This window comes from Sciurus vulgaris (assembly GCF_902686455.1).
Source record: "Sciurus vulgaris genome assembly, chromosome: 1".
Taxonomy (NCBI): Eukaryota; Metazoa; Chordata; class Mammalia; order Rodentia; family Sciuridae; genus Sciurus; species Sciurus vulgaris.
The window spans coordinates 20,812,617-20,833,209 of record NC_136461.1 but is presented as its reverse complement, the minus strand read 5'-3'; the positions used below and the strand labels follow the sequence as shown (position 1 = coordinate 20,833,209).

Sequence of the window (20,593 nt, the reverse complement as noted above, 5' to 3'; positions counted from 1 at the left end):
TATTTTATAGTAAAGCTCCAAAGATGACAAGGATGTACTTCCCTGGCAAGTACCACCTGGCAAGAATGGATGAACTACCCGGTGGTGTGACCCTAGTAAGTTACACCATGTTTCGGTGCTCCAGTTTTCTCATGATTAATACAAGAATTCCTAAATACTTCGTGTTCACTGTGTTGCTAATATTAAATAGGAATACATGGAAATGATTGGAAAAGCAAAAAGTGCAACAAAAATCCTTGCTACATTATTAGCTATCCTTGTGACTTAATACACTATCTTAAAACAGGGATCTGAACCAGTCTTGTTCTCCAGCTGGTGAAGCAGATGCTCTGAGCACCAGACAAAACCTAAGAGAAAGAATGCTCATTTGTATCACCAAAGTGAGGCTCCTCATAAAGCAGTTCTTCTGAAAGCTTCCCTAATACATTGTTTCTAGTACAGAGGATTACATTTTTTTTTTTTTTAAAGGAGGGTAGGCCCAATTGGAAAAAGTTTCTCTTTTAAGGAAGATGGAGAAGGACCTAGGAAAAGGTGGGGAAAGTAGTTCCAAAATAGTTTCCAGTTTCCAGTTCTTATATAAAGATAGCACAGTGGAAAAGAATACAGATGAAAATAGAACTATAGAATTTTTCTCTACTCTGTTTATATGCAATTCAGATACTTAAAAGATATGTAAAGTGCTTAAAATAATGCCCATAACATACTGAATGTTTAATGAATACTGACTGTTAACAACTACTAACTTTCTCCTTTCTTTAAAAAAAAAAAAAAAAAAGAAGAAGCCACCACGGTGAAAAGAGTAAAAGCACACATCTGGGAGAACAGTCCTAGCTTCTGCTTTCAGTTCCATCTATCTTTGTGACCTTAGACAAGTCACTTTAGATTCTAAGGTTAGACTGTAAGAACAACGAATGTCAATGGACAAGTATTTCAATAGATTAGAGAAAGAACCGCTCAATGAAAATGGAAAGCAAATAATAAGGATAAGAACTGGCATATATTAGACTAAAAAATACACATCTGAAGTAAAACCCAAAGTTGGTTCTTTGACAATATTAACAAAATAACAAAATTAAAAGATCTCTATCAAGACTCTGCAAGAAAAATAAAAAAGGAATACAATTTACTAATATGAGGAATGCAAAAGGGAGCACAGCTGTAGGTCATACAGATATTAAAGATACCCAACTTCATGACAATAAATTAGATAGAATGGACAATTCCTAGAAAAACACAATTTACCAAAACTGAAATAAGAACCAGAACATCATAAAAATACCTTATCTAACAAAGACACACTAAGTCTATAAGTAAAGAACCTTCCCACACAGAGATCTCTAAGACTAGATGGCTTCATTGGTGAATTCTTCCAAATATTAAGGAAGAAATAACACCAATCTTACACAAACTCTTCCAGAGAAGAGGAAAAGTGGGAATCCTTCTCAGCTTATTTATGAGGCCAGCATAAAAGTGATATTAAAACCTGATCATAGCATTACAAGAAAGGAAAATTATAGGTCCATTTCTCTTATGAAACTACAGTTGGCCCTTAATATCCATGTGAAATTGGTTCCAGGACTTTCCTTAGACACAAAAATTTAAGGAGCTCAAGTCCCTTAAAATGGCCTAGTTATTTGCATGTAACCTACACACATTTCCCCCATGTTCTTTTTTTTAAATATTTTTTATTATCAATGGGGTTTATTTTATTTATTAATAGTGGTGCTAAGAATTGAACTCAGTGCCTCACACATGCTAGGCAAATGCTCTACCAGTGAGTCACGATACCAGCCCTCACCTCCCCCCATATTCTTTAAATCATCTCTACATTACTTAAAATACATAATACAGGGCTGGGGTTGTGGCTCAGTGGTAGAGTGCTAGCCTAGCACATGTGAGGCACTGGGTTCAATCCTCAGCACCACATTTAAAAAAAATAAAGTTATTATGTCTACTTTTTAAAAATACACAATACAATGTAAGTACTATGTAATATATACAGTATTGTTTATGGACTAATAAGGAAAAAATCTGTACACAATCAGCATAGACAGAAGGTTGTGTTTTTTGTTTTTTTTTTTTTTCAAAATATTTTCATAGATGCAGAACCTGAAGTTATGGAAAGCTGATGGCAGTTGCAAAAATTCTAAAATTATATAAAAACCATATCATATGGGTTGGGGATATAGCTCAGTTGGTAGAGTGCTTGTGAGGCCACAGGGCCCAGGGTTCAATCCCCAGTACTGCAAACAAAACAAAACAAAAAAACCCATATCATGCTCACATTGAGTTTAATCCAAGAGTGCCTGGTGGGTTTAAGAAGTGGAAGTCAACAAGGCAATCCACACAGAACATAAAAAGGGAAAAAAATCACTTTATTATATCAATCAAGTAAGTAAAAAGTATTTGGTAAAAGTCAATACTAATTCCTAGAAAACTAGGAATAAAAGAAAACTTCCTTATCTGATAAAGTGTAGCTACTCAAAACCTAGAGCAAACATCACACTCAGTGATGAAATACCGAAGCTTCGTCCCCGAGATTGAGAACGAGACAAGGATGCTGATCATTATCACTTTTATTCAGCATTACATTGGATATCCTAGCTAGCAACAAAGTGATCAAATAAAACCAGATTCCAGGTAGATTTTTGTTTATGAAAATATGAAAATAGAAAATATTGGACAAGGTGACTTACTGGACAAGGAAAGAGATGCCTGGGGGTGTCAGCTGAATGTGGCAAAGACACGAAGATGAAATGACTATCCAAACCAGAAATCCTGATTTTCTACATCCCCAACTCTGCTGCTCTCCCAGCATGCCCCATTCCATAAAATGATCAAGCCCAGGAATAAAACCTGATTTTCTTTTCCTTACCATCTCCAGTATCCCTGACCACTTTTCTCTGTTTCTGTTCCCAGTTCCAGGTCCAAGCTGTCATCTTCACACACCTACCATCCTACATCAGCATTCCCCCTGCTTCTGGTTCTACCCTAACTTCTGTGGAGTTCTCACCCCGCAGTTAGAGTAATCTTGTTAAAATGGAAGTCAGATTCTAACACTCCCTCCGATAGCTTCCTGCTTCAAGTAAAATAAAATCTAAAGTCCTTACGGTGGCCTCCAAAGCCATACACTGGCCCATGGTGACTTTCCTGACTCTTCTTACCTTCTATTCCTCTCCCCTTCCTTTACTGGGATCTACACCTGTGCTTCCAAAACGACAGCTACCAACCACATGTGGCAACTTAAATTTATACCTAAGTAAAATTCGATTCTTCCGTTGCATAGCCACAGTTCAAGTTCTTAATAGTCACATATAGTTATTGGCTCTGAATTGGACATCACAAAATAGAAGATCTCCCCTATAGGCCCAGGATTTGAAGGTCTGGTTTCCAGCTGGTTGGCACTCATGGGATACAGGGCCTAGGTTGGAAGAGGCCAGTCCCTGGGGGCATGCCTTTGAAGGTTATATTTTATCCCAGGGCCCCTTCTCTCTGCTCCTAGCTGCCATGAGGTGAGCGGGGCCACACACTCTCACCATGACAGCCTGCCTTACCTCAGGCCCAAAGCAACGGAGCCAGCAAACCTTGAACTGAAACCTGAGCCAAAATAAATCCTACCTCCTTTGTCGGGTATTTTGTCACAGCAACAGAAAGTTGAACAGAATTTTCATCAGTAAAGAAAGTTCTGCAGGATAGCACTGATCTAGACGCACACCAACCTCATTCCTACTTTCAAGGACTTTGTACTAGCCTCTCCTTTTTCTGGAATGCTCTTTCCCCAGATTTTGGGTTGGCTGACTACTTCTCATAATTCAGGTTTCAACTCAAATGACATTCTTTAGGGGAACCTTCTACATTTAGATTGGACTGTCCAATCTGAAACAGGTCCTCAATCTTCCCTGTCCTCACACACTCTGCTCTATTCCCCTGCTTTATTTTCTTTATAGCACTCATTGCTACCTGAGATTATTTTGTTTTCTTCCTTTCTGTTTCTATCCATACAATGAAAGTTCCATGAAGGCAGAGACCATGATTGTGGTGTCCATAGCTGTATCCCCTGTGACTACAACAGTACCTGGCACACAGGAAGCAGAAAATACATAGGTGGACAAAGTAAAAAACAAAAAACAAAAAAAAAAAAAACCAGAGAGAGAGAGAGAGAGATTGATTTCTAATTCTAATTCTAATGCTACCTCATACATCACTACCTAGCAGTGGAATCTTGATCTAGTCACTATTCTCTCTGAATCTCAGTTCTCCTTCTCTTAATTTATCCACTGAATTAGACAATTAGTATGCTATCTTCCATTTTACCCCTAAGAATTTTTGTGCATCTGAGATAATTTGATTCTCTTATAGGTAACTGTATCTCTCTCTAAAGAACTAGGATCATGAGATATCATTAATATTCAATACAAACCTCCATCAAGACTCCGGGATGCCCGTTTGCTTGCTGTGCGCTCAAAGTGTGGGGCAGGCCTGTCTATTAGAGCACTAGCTTGCCTGGTCTGAGCTTGAGTCCGGCCGCTATATCGAAATTTGGATCCCAGGGCAAGAAATTTGCTCTTGGGAATGGTGTCTGTAGATGTCAGTCTGAGAGAAAAATCATAATAATCACATATTATAGAAATTATCTCATTCTGAAACTGTAAAATGAAAAATAAAATCAATAAAATTTTTTTCTCAAAATTTCAAGGTGTAATTGTAGTTATGAGGAGATTTCCAATCAAGCAATCATTATTTCAGTTCCATGTCATGTCTCAAAGCAATCAGTGTAATTTAGTTGTTGCTTACATTAATATCGTTTTGTATTTCTATAGATAGGGCCTGATGGTTTTCACTGCAATGTTTTCACTATATTTCTGTAATATTTTCATCATTTTATGGATACAGGAAACTGAACTGCCAAAAGGAAGTTACATGTGTAAAGGACACATATCTGTGAAGGGACTGGGCAGTAATGAAGGCCAAGCCCAGAACTGTTAGCTACAGTTAGGTTAATCATAGAGCACCTCGTGAACACAGGTTCCTATTCTCCATTTCTCTCCTCCTTCTACCACACAAAGAAAGGTGCTTTGGGAATGTTGAGGTATGCTTTCAACCCAGAGGGCGAAAACTGGATTCATTTTGTCTTCCTAAGATGATTCTGCTGGAACTAAACAAAAGTGCCAGTCACACAAAGAAGGGAATTTCAAAAGCAGACTTAAAATAGAAACATGTATAAATAATTTATCCTTGAAAAACACTTAAGTGAGAACAATACCTGAAAAATGTGTGATGCTCTACACAGACTTTCCATAGTTTCTTAGCTGCTCGGTAACTGGGAAGTTTGAATCCAATGGTACTTTCGTATTGTTCTTGCTATAGAAACACAAACATGGAACGTGGAGTATCACTTGACCACAATGATACAGCACCAGAGAATATGGTGCCACCAAAGAGATCATTGTAAATACAAATAATGTTATCAATTTAAGGACAGAAAATATCATTTGAAATGTTTTCCTACTCACCAAAAGAAAGTCACTCCTGAGGATGTCCTTTTCCAAAGCAAGGAAGCCAAGAAATGCATATTATTCATGCATTTTATTTTTGTTCAGAAAACACACATGCATGCACACACAAACAAACACAGGCATTTTTTTCTGAGACATAATTAAGTCACACTTTGATTGTCTAGACATTGCTTTTCCTTAGTCATTATCTGTATTTGGGATATGAGATTATTTGATCATCAGGGAATTAGATATGATAATTTCTCCATCAATCAATACTATTACACAACAGTAATTAGTAATAGGAACAAAGATTTAGCTCAGACCAGATTCTTTTTTAATTTAGAATTGGCAAATAAAAATTGTATATATTTATTGTGCTCAGTATGCATATATTGTAGAATATACCACATCAGGCTAATTAACATATGTATTAGCTCACACATAATTTTTTGGTGGTGAAAACCCTTAAATTTAATCTCTTAATATTTTATCTTTGATTTGTGCAGGGTATTGAATCCAGGGCCTCATGCACTCTAGGTATCACTTAGCAATTTTTAAGAAGATAATACACTGAACTATAATGATTATAACTGGTCTCTTAAGCTTTTTCCCCAGATTCTCTATTAAATGTTTATTCTTTTTCCTTTTGATTGCCCGTTAATTTATCTGGACATCTCTGACTGAAGCACACCAAATTCCACCAAGGCCCTGAGAAACATGCCGGCGCCTCTTACTTCTGTTTCTCTCGTAAGCATACGGCATGAGATAGAAAAGGAAAGTGATATTTGTTTTCAGTGCCTATTAAGGCCGGTAACACTATGATTAGACAGGATAAATTTTCACACTGAAGAAAATGAGTTCAGAGAAGTTATTTGCTCAATCTCATAGCCATGAAATGGCAGAGCCAGAATGTCACCTTCTCTAACTACCGTGCTACTTCTAAATCAACAATAGTAGTCATATTCCACTTCTAGAATCCTATGGTTCCTGATTGCTTTCTTAAATAAGAATTCTGCATTTTTAGCACACAGTTGACATTTACAGAGACTGAGGCCTTCCTATTATCATATTTATCAATTTGAGTATGTACTTATTTTTGTTTTCCCACATTAAGATACAAGAGTGTTGAGGGATGGGATACCCTTTTTTACCCTTAAATTGCAAAGAAAGTCCTAATGCATATTTGTTGGTCGAATGACTCTAAGATTTGAAACTTTGAGGGAAGACACCGACTGCTTTGTGCTAGGCACAGATAAATAATTATAATAGAAAACAAATGCTTTGGACTGGGGCTGGGGCTCAGTGGTAGAGCGCTTGCCAGGCACGTGTGAGGTACTAGATTCAATTCTCAGCACCACACAAAATAAATAAAGGTATTGTGTCCATCTACAACCACTGTTTTTTTTTTTTTTTAATAAAAAAATAAATACTTTAATGATAATCCCTACCCAAGATATTTAAGGCTGCACATCTAGAATTTCAAAGCTCAAAGAGTGAGCCACTTTCACCAGCAGATGGTGATATATAAACATACAAAAAGCCACCTTATGTCAGGCTGGTCCTTTTTTGTGTTGACCTTCCACAGTTGTTATATCATTTGACGTTCAAATAAACTGCAACTAAGGAGGTATTATCCTTCTTAAATGATAAGGAAAGAATCATAGACTTATCCAGGGTCTTTTGTTTAGTAAGTAGAAGAGAAGGAACTAGAGCTTTTTAAAAAATTTTAATTCCTACTTAAACAATTTTCTGTTGTACCATGATAGCTCTTTTACCAGCTAAAATTAGCCAGCATTAGTATATCCTAAATTTGGTCACCTATTAGTAACTGAGTTGATCCAGTATTCAGTTGAACACACGACTTTATTAAAAATCTAGAACTTATGCATGAGGCTCTGGATTCAATCCCCAGTGAAAAGAAAAAAATAATCTATACTTGACCCTGGAACACATAGTAACATATGCATATGAATAAATTTTAATTATAGAAGGTAGGGTATAAAAACATTCAACTCCACAAATAATTTCAGAATCTCATGCCACAGAATTTATATATTTTCCCATCAAGTTCTTACCTGGAGTAAACAAGAAACAAGTTTACCAATCCAGGTTTTACTTTTGGCCTTGGAATATTTACTTACAGGAAGAGGAATGTCCGGAAAACCAGTAATAAGAAAAGAAGTATTACAGGACTTAACAATTTAGAAAACAGAAATACTGGTCCCTGAATAGTTAGCTAGAGACTTCTCAGATGATATAACAAGGGAAATGGCAGTGAGATGTTTGGTTTAGGAGAAAAGAAACACGAATTCTGTACCTCGCCAGGCCGGATCTTGATGAAAAAGCTGCTGCGTTTATAAGAAATCTTCAATACTTTGGGCCAAGGAAAACGGTTAATTCTCAACTTATCTTTGTAAACCAAAAGGCCACTAGAGCAGACACCTAGGATGATATCCACTCCCTCCAAGTCCTGAAAAAGAAAAGCGTCAGCATTTCAGTCTTGAGCAAAGTGCTCAACACATCATTAACTATTATTAGATAATCTGAAGATATCAGCAACTAGAAACAGTTATAAAGTATATCATGAAAAGTAAAGTATAACCTGACAATCACAATCCATATCAGCAGACAAGACTTCCCAGAGGTTAGGGCTTAGGGCTATGTTTATCACCTGGGGATACAACTCTTTCTCTCTTTTAATGACATGTTTGCACAATTCTAATTCTTTTTTTTAAATGATACAGTGGTAATCCCTCCAGATAATCATGTTAAGATTTGACTCTATTCCTGTATAAACTCAACACAAAAAAAATCTCAGATTCTTAAAATAACTTATGTTAAGTATATTAAATTATAAATATTATCCCTAAGCCTAGAAGGAACATTGAGGCAAAATGAAGTCATGTTTACATGACTCTTTATTAAAGAAATTTTTTAAAATATTAATCCTCTATGTAATTCAAGGAAAAATAATTTCTTCTGAGTTAATTTGTACAGATGACTATGTTTAGCTAAATAATCAGAACCGAGAGTTAAATGCTTTTTGATTACTCTTTTTCCTACAATGAGGATAGAGAAAAACATTAGTGCCTACATGTGTTATGTGCAAGCATAAAAGAGATGTAGAAATTGAATATAACTTTAATTCAATGACTATGTGACTGAAAATTTACCTCAAGATGCTCTCTTAAGTTTTTAAAGCCTGGGGGTACAACTATCTCTCTCTTTTCATGATGTGCTTTACAGAAACTGGTTTACAAACTGCCTGATTTCTTCCCATTCCCAATTGACACCAACCTCTAGCAGGAAATGGGAAGTTCTGGAAATACACCTTTTCTGAAATACTGATATTTCTATTGTCTATTTTAGAAATTCACAGAAGTTATAGCACCCAGCCCCAAATAATCCAGGACATTTGAAATCAGAATTACTTGACCTTAAGAAACCATCAGATATTCAGGTTGAGAAAATCCTGAAAGTTCAGTCTAGTTCAATCACAGACCAGATGTTTGAATGTCTCTTTTCTAAATTCCTAACAAGTGATTATTGTGCCTATCCTGGAATACTTCCAGTGACAGGGAGCTCATCACCCTTTGAGGTAGCCCATTCCATCTTTTAAAAGCTTTGCTAGATAATTTGTCAAACTGAGCTGAACAACATATTTCCTTATAGTTTACTTTTTACTATCTGAGTTTGTATCTCGAAGCCATAGTAAATCTCTATTTCACACAGCAGTCCTTTAAATTAACATGAAGGTAGGATAAATATCACTGTTCCTTTGTTCCTCACTGGATGCAGTTATGAGTCTCTTCATCATGCACACTAGTTCAGTTCCTTCAAATGAGCGTCTCAGCTTCCCTTTGAGCCCTCTCCCTCACAATATCCTCAACCTCCCTATACCCTTCAGTCTCTAAAGATGAGGGAAGTCAAGCAATTGCCTTAGTATTCCCTCTGGAAGGCTGTATTAGGCAGAAGTAGGATTAAAGTTCAATGCCCTAACCCAGGGGTTCTCCATGAGTCACAGTGGTGCATTCAGTGTGCATTAGAAGCTCCATCCCAGCTTCTGGTTCAATAAATCTGAAATGGAACCTGAAAAGTGCGTTTCTAATTTCTTCAATGATGCAAAATGCTGCTGACTCAGAGATTACACTTTGAGAACCATTAACCTACGCCAGTGGTTCTCAGGGTCAAGCATGCATTAGAATCATTTGGAATACCAAATCTGGAGATTCTAGAGCTTGTCCTCTGAAATAAGTCAGTAAATCTGGGAGAAGCTCAGGAATCTGTATCTTTAGCAGACACCGCAAGTGATTGAGATGATGTTGGCTGTGAAAGAAGCCTTGCTGCCGCTGTGATTTTCAAATGTAAACGCACTTTAGGAAACTACGACTTCTTTTTCTCTAGGTTGTATTTTTTTATTTTTTCCAGTGGCTTGTGAAACTTTATTCTGACAGTGGAATTACCAAATGGTAATTCAACTGATATACTTAAAATTTTAACAAGAATTACTACTTATTTTGAATGTTTTAAAATACCCCAGATAAATGTAGGTGAAAAAGTAGCACATGATACAAGTGCAATATATGCACAGCCAACCTGCATCAACTAATGCATATTAATACAGGCCAGAATTATATTACCTTTGCTTTATGAAGATCAACTCCATACATAGACAACTTTTTGGCATTCTCAAGAAATTCCAAGTCAGCCTGAGCTGGAGTCATGGACCTTTGACAGAATAAAAATTAAAAGTCAGTGTCATTTTATCCACATTTACAGTAATAACAGTTGTATCTTCATGACACTTTATATAAACACACAATCATACACGTGCCAACCAATATGTATATAAAATATATTTTATAGTCCATAAGCTAATTACTATGGAATGGAAATGTTATCACAAAGAAAACAATATCTTGAGAAAGCAAAAAGGCACCAAAGAGCTACTGGGGAAAAAAAAAGTTTAAACCGCCCTAATAATTTCCTTCAAGTGACCTCATCCATCATTAGCTCTGTCCTCCCTCTCTTCAACCTTTTTCTACCCCATACATAAATTCCTTCTACTAATTTTCTTGCCAAGGAGATGACCAAATTAAATCTTCAAGGGGCGTGGGACAATTTACAAGATCCTCTTAGCTGCCTTTTTTCCCCTCTATCCCCCTGAATTGAGTTACTATGGAAATTAAACAAGAGGGCAGCTGATGTTACTTAACTGGAACTCTTAATGGGGCCAGGTTTGATGAAAAGAAAATTTCTGGTAACAGATGGTGTCCTGCCCACTGATCTAAACAAAATAAATTGGTTAATAGAAGCACACAGATAATGGGACTGCTTTCTGTTATGTCTTCATTACCAGGCAAAAAATGAATTAGATGTGTTTGAAAACAGTCTCACTGTCTCAACATTCACTGTGCTGGTCTTTCCTTCTCTAGAAGTTTTATCTCTTTTGAAAGTGCTGAGATTTGAAGACAAAGTTATCACTTCTAATATTGCACACATCAGACCAATCAAATATAACTTCCTAGTAACAATAACGCAGTCTCATCTCAAAAAAAAAAAAAAACGCCAGTTTCCCATAAGACTGCTTCATGCTATAGAAAGCAGCAGGGGTCTCTTCATGTAACAAGGAAAAGTCTCTTCCAAACCCATCTGTCTTTACCCTCATTAAAAAGAACAAAGGATTCCTCAGAACAACAACAACCAAAAAAAGAAAACACTCAGGAGAGAAGGCTGCAGATCTGTTATAACTCAGCCTCCCTAAATAAACTTCATTTTACAAACTCTAAAGCATCTCACATGATCTGTTTACTAATGGACCTGAAGTTGAAAATTGAAAAAAAAAAAAAAAAAAGGAAAATAAACCATATATGTCTATATATTCAAGTCATTCAAAACATCTCAGGAAAGTTTTATAGTTGTAGATTTCTTTTCCATATAAAAGATACACTTCTAGTTAAGGTTACTCCCAGTTATTTCATATTTTGCTGTTGTTATTCAGACCAATGGGATGAATTTTAGGAGTTTGAAGCTGGAAAGAAATCTGAAGGTAATGGAGTTCAACATTTTCATTTTGCTGATAAAGAAAACAGGGCCTGAGGGATCACATGATCTGAATAGGCTGAAACACTGGTTTGAAGCAGCGAGCTGAAGTCCTTAAGTCGGGACTCAAGTCACATTACTTGGGTTAGAATTACTTGGTTCCTGCATTTGTGGGTGGTGAGCCAGTGTCTCCCTCAATCTCCTCTATAAAGTAAGAATCACATTAGTGTCTATTTCCAGATATTAGAATAGGCAGTGGTATTTTGTTGTTGCTAAATAAATGAGGATTAAATGAGATAATGGTTGTGAAACTGCTTTGTAAACTTTGTTTATTCAACCTTTGTTTTCTAATAGTACAGTGGTACATCCCTACATAGATTATAAAATCAAATTGAGAGAAATAATTTGGATCAGTTAAAGATAAAGTCAAATTCTAAAACATTAAATGAAGCAATCATGACAAAAATCTTCCCTACATTCACAATACCACAGGGTTCAGTTTAATTTCTCCCTTTTCACAATTTGTATTTGCTTTCACCAACTCTTAGTATCCCAACAACTCTAATTATTGCCAGTAACCCCTTCCCCATATGGATGCCCCCCTTATCCTGTCTGGACCCAATTCTCCATGGATTCACACACATGGCCTGCTTCACACACATGGATTCCCCTAGATCTTTGAAAATCATAATAAGCTGGGAAGAGACTGAGTATTGTCCAGCTGGGTTCAGGGGTACATGCTTATCCCAGCTACTCAGGAGGCGGAGACAGGAGGATCACAAATTCCAGGCTAGCCTAGGCAACTTAGCAAGACCCTTTCTAAAAATTAAAAATAAAAAGGACAGCAGGTGTAGCTCAGTGGTAGAGTGCACAAGCATCTAGGTTTAATCCCAGTACCACTACCCCTGCCCTCCTCTCCCCAAAAAAGTATTGTCCAGAATTTATTCAGTACCATCCAACAAGTTACTACTTATAAGTATTTCAGCTTAAAGTACCTAACCAGGGCACTCTGGCACTTCAGAAAGATTAGCTCTTGCTCATTACAAAGAGAATGTATAGCACAGTCTCCCTGTATTTATTTATTTCAAGCAAGGAGGGTCAAGCCATGCAGTGAGTTTCAGTGTTAAGTGTCAGTCTTTTGATAATGTTAGTTTCATCTCCTAATTAAGTATTGTGATTTCAAATAATTAAGTGGGGACAATGACAAGTTTACATACCTTCCTAATACCCGCAAATGGAGGGCAATTAATTTTAAAGCTTGATTTGCTAGTGTTAATTTAAAGAGTTAATTATAGCTTTAAAATCCCTGTCTGGGCAAAGGGCCACTACTACAGGTTCCACTTACATAGGCTGTCTTCTACTTGTTTGAGGAGCAGGGTGATAATTGCGTCAATACATATATTGAAGTGCTTATGCCTCAGCAGAAATTTCTCTAGAGTGGTTAAAGTGCCATATTCTCGGACATAATTAAATTTTCCATTTGGGTTTCTGCTTGTGAGGGCTACCAATCTTTCCAAAAGGGAGCAAGCAAATTCCATGACTTTAATGCCATAGACCTATCAGAACATCAAATAATCACATCCACCTGTCCATTGAGATCGCTCCACCTATTTGAGCGGAAAATTCTAAGTTCTATGAGTGGTTCTCCAAATCCAGATGCACCTTGCTTGTAAAATGGCAATAAGGATTATTGTTTTTCTTATCCTAGCAAATATATAACCTCTCATTATATACTAGTCACTGTGCTGAGTACTTCACAGGACTTTTCTGATTTAACAATTATAAAATTTTCATTATCAAACTCACTTCAGATGAGAAAACTGAAGCTTAGAAGGCTTAAGTAACTTGCCAAGAGTCACAGAACTGATAAGGAATGGAATCTGAATCCAAAGTAGAACAGGCCAACTCCAGAGCTAGTGGTTTTAACTATGTGCCATACAGTTCAACTCAGTAGTTCTCAAACTTTTTTGGCATTAGTAACTCTTTACTCTCTTAATTATTAAGGACCCTGAAATACTTTTCTTTATGTGCTTATATCTATCAGTATTAACTATATTAAAATTTTTAAAAACTTTAAAATTTTTATTAAATGTCTAAAGAATAACAAGTTCATTATTTTTACTATTAATCTTTGTGAAAAATAACAATGAAGGATTGAGAATTTAAAATTCTTCTTTTATAGTACATCAAAACTCAACAATAGCAGTTTTTAAATGTGTGTGTGTGTGTTAGCAGGGATTAAACCTAGGGCCTGACACACACTAAGCAAGTTCCCTACCACTGAGCCACATCCCCAGACCAACAATAGCAGTAAGGTTGGCTGCAATGTGAAATCCATAAACTTTTTGTACTATTACATTAAAATTTATAGGTCCATCTTGCTTTTTTTTTTTTCTTTTCTTTTTGTTTTTGGGTACCAGGGATTGAACCCAGAGATGCTCAATCAATGAGCCACATCCTCAGCCCTTTTTATTCTTTATTTTGAGACAGAGTCTCACTAGGTTGCTTAGGGCTTGCTAAGTTACTGAGGCTAGTTTTAAATTTCTCATCTTCCTGCCTCAGCCTCCTGGGCCTCTGGGATTACAGGCATGTACCAGCATGCCTGGCCTACATTGCATTCTGAATGAATCATTTTACCCATGAATGAGTTCAAAACATATTGCATAGCTCAAAAATATTCGTTCATCAAATTAAATCTTCCAAATGTCAACACATTTCATTATACAATATATATTTTTAAAAGTCATATTCATTAAAAATACCACTGACCTAAGCAGAAAAGTCTAAGAATTTGAAAGCTGTCAAGATATGGCAGTATATTCAAGTTTTCCAAAATTATTAATATTTTTAAGATATGGGGACCTGTGTTTACACAGGCTGTTCTCGAAGTCCTGGGCTCAAGTAATGCTCCTGCCTCCAACTCCTGAGTAGCTGGGACCACAGGCACGTGCCACCTTGCTAGGCTAACATTGTAATTTTTACTTAAAAACTTGAATGTTGTCATTAACAACAAATGCTGTTAGTTTTTTTCCTAGAAGTACCGATTTATTTCATTTTTGAGAAAATATATGCCAAATAAAAATGTCTAAATAATCAGTTTGTTGGTCATTTTTTTTAAGAAAAAATAGCGTTACATAAAAAAGGTGGCTCATTCAGCTCACAAGTCAATCACACAAGCACATTTCCTCAAAAATGTCCTGCTTCAGTATGCAGCAGAAATGCTCTGCATATTCTCCCTTTAATCATAAAATATTAAATTGAAATATACTCAAAAGTTAATAAAGTTAACACTTTTTACCATTTCATTAGGAGTATTCTTAAGTGAACAGGCCATTTTTATTTTTATTTTTTAACTATAATGCATATTGGTGAAGAATATAATGACTACTAGTGCAGGTTGGTGCAGTTGTCTTGATTTGTGCTCTACCCCTTTCAACACAGTGAAAAAGACAGGTATTTTAGTATTATGAAAACAATTTGGTTGCGGCTCAGTGGGTGAGCTTGCCTAGCACCAAGGCACTGTGTTCAATCAGCACAACATTAAAATAAAGATATTATATCCATCTACGAAAAGGGAGTTTATTGTTTAAAAAAATTTTTTTTGACCTTCTAGACCCCCTTACAGAATCTTAAGAACTGTTGGCTTCATTTAAATGATGGCTGGAAAGATTAAATGTGACATTGTGCATAAAATGTTTAACATAGTATAGTATCTTATACATAATAACATATGTACAATAATGAGCTACTTGTAATTATGATTATGTAGCAATGCTATAAAGAAGAGTCAAGCATTGGATGAAAGTGAGACTATATAAGTCCTTTCAAACCTGAAAATCTGTTATTATCAAAAAAATCACTAAAAGAATACTCAGAGGGGATCAGTGGTAGAAGAATGCTTGCCTACCATGCATGAGGCCCTGGTTCCCAGAACCACAAAAAATAAAAATAACAAATAAATTAAAAAATCATTAGAGATAGATTTAAAGTATCAATCATAATCTGATACTGCCATTTTCTGCTATTCAGCTTTATGGCAGCAGTAAGCTATTTTCTTTTACTATTTTACTGATGGCTCAAAAATTATACTACTAATAAATATCATTTTTAAATTATTAGAAAACAAAAACAGTATTTCCTACAATTGCAACATTCTATCAAAATATTTTAATCTTTTTCTTTTCAGTACTTGCTTTTGTATGTATGTATATGTATATATTTTAGAATCATAAATAAAAGTATTAAAAATATACTCAAAGACAATGCAAGATCCTTAAGTTATAATCATAAACAAATTGAAAGTGGTATATTTAGTGATCTCAGACACCACCACTTTGGGATGTATAAAACTGAACTTGAAAAGCAAACTCTGACAGTTCTCTTTAGAAATAATGTAACCACATGACTGTTGGGTGACTCTCATAAGATGACTGCTTTGTAGGTTATAGACCTTAAATTCCTTAAATTGACTGAGGTGTCTGAACCTACAGGGGCAATAAGGCACCCAGAACTGCGCGGAGTTAGAGCTTTCCTGTTTGAAGCACCCCCATCCATGCAACCCTACTGGAATCAACCCAAGGAGAAGGAGATGCTCAATGCTGGACAGAATACTTGTTACAATTGTGGCCAGCCTGCCAAGACCACACTTTGGATTTCTATTTGAGCCGTGTGACCCTTTAAAACGTGGTAACCTAAGTCATGCTCACATAACTCAGATACTAACTCAAGGTCAAGATAAGCTTTTTACATTAAAAGTATAGCTTATAAAGTTTAGCTATTTTGTGTTACTCAAAGAACAATGGATGTTTACTACAAAGAAACACAAATCTTTCAGGCACTTTAATATCAGATATGTGAAAGACAGAACAACATTGTATTAAGTGTTATATGTACACTTCCTTTTCTAAACATTGCAATCACCCTGCTTCCTCTGAGGTGATCATTTCCATCAGACATTTAAGGAACCTGAAGTTCAGAGAGGCATTAAGTGAATTACCTAAGGTCACAAAGCTGGGATAAAGCATGGCTTCAACCTAGCTCAGATGAACTATATGTCCTTGCTCGTGATCACTATGCTATGATACCTTCCAATGTTAAAAAAATTATTTTTATGGGGGCTGGGGTTGTGTTTCAGTGGTAGAGCGCTCACCTAGAATGCATGAGGCCCTAGGTTTGATCCTCAGCACCACATAAAAATAAAATAAAGGTATTGTGTCCACCTACAACTAAAAAAATATATATAAAAAAATTATTTTCATGGAAAAAAATAGCAGTATAGTCAGTGAATTCAATGAAGACTAAGGGCCCTCCACAATCTATTCACATACATAGATTCCAAGTTTAAAACTCTTGCTCTAAGGAGCTACTACAGCATAGTAAGTTAAAATCTGAAGGGGGAAAAAAAAAACCTATAAGGCAGTAATAGCTACCATTTATTGAGCACCTACTATGTGTCCAGCTCTGTGCTAAGTGCTTTACATATATTACTTTATTTAATTTTTATTCTGTAATATGATGTCCATTACTATAGTGAGAAAACTTAGGTTCAGAGGACTTAAAGTGACTTGCTCAAAGTCAAACAGCAAAGGGAAATTAGCTCATTGCCAACTCAATTCTAAGGCAGCATGCTCCCACTTAGGCAAACGCTGATTCAGTACCAGGGCAAGGGTTTAAACTTATTACCAAAACAAACAGAACAAATCCTGGAGACATAGTCACCTATATGATTTATGCAGTTCCATGACCTTCTCTTCAAGTTCCTTGGTCTGATTTGGAGCCAGTTGAAAATCACTAACATAATCCACACCATGGAGTTCTGGATCGTAGTCTCCCAGCTCAGACTGGATGGTGTAAGAACCCAATAACGCTAAGGTTGCAAAGGAACAGGGCAGACGTCCTGCAACAATGTCCTGTCGAAGCTGAAGACATAAATAATACCTATAGCCAAAAGAGAAAATGTTATATGTCAGTAATAACAAAATATAGAGGGACAAAAAGGAATAAAAGGGAGGGGAAGGGAGAGAGAGAAGAAAAATAAGATCAAGTAAATGTGAGGTCACAGTAATAATTGTTCCATCTAAGTAGTGGGCAACCTAGGTAACACAAATATGAAGCAGCATATACACATCAACTACCTAACCTTCGCCAAAAAACTTGTGGGTGGGTATGACTGCTAGATTATAGACATGGAGGCAGCCTCAGAGGCTTAGCTGGATCAATGTTAATTATAAAATCTGTTTGGTAAAAAACCAGGTCCTTTCTTTTCTATCACTTCGCTTTACCAAATGAGTAGATACTGTCCTTCAAAAACAAAGATCGCTTTATCAACACATTTTCACCAGGATGTGAACATTTCGGTGTGTTTTCCTCCCAGATCAACTAAGTGGCATGTAGCCTTCCACACACTATTGGCCACCTCATAAGACCAGTTTCACCCATGTGCTAAACTGTTGGTAATTCAAACTGCAGCTAAACAGTCCAACTAAACATCTGAGCGCCCTATCACATATAGACGCTTGTTTCTAATAGTGTGATATTCATACCTGTGGCCCTGACCTCCTTACCACATGTTCTAATTGAGTTAACTAATTCAGACAGTTCTACTGAACAAGAAGGTATTTTAACCATAATAAGGGTTTTTTTAACCATAATTTGTTGAATAATATATGTATCAACAATAATTTTTGCTATCTACAATTAATTGCTACTTTTATGGGGGGATTGTTTATTTTTTTGAAATGGGGTCTCCCCACATTGTCCAGGTTGGCCTTGAATTTGCAATCCTCCTGCCTCAGCCTATTTATTATACAGTTGGAATTACAGACGTGCACAAACATGCCTGCCCTTTTTATTTTTTTTAAGTCTCAGTGAGACTGAATAAGTCACAAGAATCTTAAACTCCCTTAAAATGTAGGAAACTAGCAAAGGCTTTTAGGAATATATTTTGTTTCACCGAGTAAGCCTGGATGAAGAAAGAAGATTAAGTGTATGTTATCTGTGTAAAAGAAAGAAACAGTTTTATCAGGGAGAGAGATGGCATCCTAGCTTTAAGAATGTACTAAAGATGAATGGACAACAAAGTAATCTTAAAAAATGATATAAATTTGCTGGCTGTGGTTACACATGCCTGTAATTGCAGCAACTCAGGAGGCTGAGGTAGGAAGATCACAAGTTTCAGACCGGCCTCAGCAAATATAATGAGGCCCTAAGCAACTTAGTGAGATCCTGATTCAAAATAAAAATAAAAAGGGCTGGGATGTTGCTCAGTGGTAGAATGCTTGGCTGGCATGTGTGAGGCTCTGGGTTCAATACTTAAAAAAAAGGTGCAAACTCTTCATAGAATTTAATAATTAGAGTTTTAAAGTTACTTTTATTTTATTTGAATGATATGAAAATGGAGGCCTACAGACTGTAAAGTTGCCTAAAATCAGACTGTTGACAACAAAATCAGAATTAGAAAGCAATTTTTCAGCAACCAACAACTCAATTTAACAAACAATTGCTAAGCACCTACTATGTACAAGGCTCCTTATAAGATGTTATGGACATAAATAAGTACAATAGTATTCTTTTGCAATATATTGCATTTCTGGTTTTTTTTTTTTTTTTTTTTTTTTTTGGTTTGTTTGTTTGTTTTTAGGCTGTTTTTGTTTTTTGTTTTGGTACTGGGGATTGAACCCAGAGTGGATTAACCATTGAGCCATATCCCCAGCCCTTTTTATTTGTTTAAGGCCTTGCTAAATTGCTGAGGCTGGCCTTGAACTTGTGATCCTCCTGACTCAGCCTCCCAAGAGGCTATGATTATAGGCATACACCACTGTGCCTGACAAAAGTCATTTTCTTAAAACAAATCATTAGGTTGTTTTCAAAGAATGTAAGATTATTTTATAAATTAAGTAGGCTCAAAGGAAAATTCAGTTCATGAGATCATATACCTAATCATATAGTCTAAAAGAGAGATAGAAATTATAATAACCTTGAGCTTTTAGTTTTTTTCTTTTCTTTTTTTTTTTTTTTTTATCCCTATAAGGAATATAGTGAGAAAGAAGTATGAAGGACAAGGGAAAAAACAAACAAACAAACCCAGCAGAGTCACTTCCCACTTCATGTGTGTAGAGGAACCCTGCCCACTGCTTGGCATAATATGCTGAGAAGCAAGGCTACAAGTTGCTCTGCAGGTTTCTTCTAGGCAGGTCAGATACTGGAGGTTTTTTGGATCACTTATTTGCAAAACTATCTTAAAGTGGTCAGAAACTTTCTATCTTAGGCTACTCATTTAACAGCACATCATTTTTCTTCAATTTTGAGTTTATGATAATGAGAATTACTATTACAAATTTAACTACAGATTAATTATTTACCTTGTTATGTCTTCTGTTAGCTGTGCTGGGTCAGGTGGGTAAAACTTTACATTAAATGTGAAATTCCATGGGACACCTGCAAAAATGAACAAAACAATTTTCTGTTTATGCCTAATTTTCTGATTGCTTTAAGTATCTCAAAATAATGAAAGAAAAATTTTTTTAAAATCTTTTAACATTTTCATGCTTTGTGGTAAAAAAAATTTTTTTAGGAAGAAAGTTGTTTATACACTATTTAGTACTAGAGGATTTCATTTCTTTAACTTATTAACTTTGTTTACAAAGAACTAGAAGTACATAAGCAAAATAATATGAAGAAAACCATAGTATAGATCCTATAGGTAAACATGTTTAGAGCAATTTTATTTATTTCCTATTTATGTATTTAGTTAGTTAGTTTGTTTGTGGGGCTGGGAATTCAAATCTAGGGCCTCATGCAAGCCAGGAAAGTGCTCTAATACTGAGCCAGAGCCCCAGACCCCAGTAGCAAAGGTTTTCAAAATGTAAACTCTATACTGTTCTGTGTCCTGAGAGATCACAGGTTCCCAGCAGATATTCTTTCTCACTTTTGGCATTATTTATTTGTGGTATCTGTCAATAGTATCTCAAATAAACAAGAGCATTAGTCTCATTAGTATGAGTGATATTGGGAAATTATTTTAAAGGAAGAAGGGACCCTACGAAGGGTCCTTA

At 35.9% G+C, this 20,593-nt stretch overlaps 1 protein-coding gene across 24 annotated transcripts in view; it reads right to left on the bottom strand.

Annotated features, from left to right (window-relative positions):
- The window catches only part of EPB41 (erythrocyte membrane protein band 4.1), a 164,756-nt gene that overhangs the window by 52,041 nt on the left and 92,122 nt on the right, over positions 1–20,593 (bottom strand). For all 24 annotated transcript variants that reach the window (XM_079114308.1, XM_079114314.1, XM_079114313.1 and 21 more), the window contains exons 6-11: positions 19,901–19,976; positions 17,259–17,477; positions 10,139–10,226; positions 7,816–7,968; positions 5,264–5,361; positions 4,421–4,593 (exon numbers count right to left, since the gene is read on the bottom strand). In XM_079114308.1, coding sequence (XP_078970434.1) covers positions 4,421–4,593; positions 5,264–5,361; positions 7,816–7,968; positions 10,139–10,226; positions 17,259–17,477; positions 19,901–19,976 — 807 coding nt within the window. The remainder of the gene's footprint in view (positions 1–4,420; positions 4,594–5,263; positions 5,362–7,815; positions 7,969–10,138; positions 10,227–17,258; positions 17,478–19,900; positions 19,977–20,593) is intronic.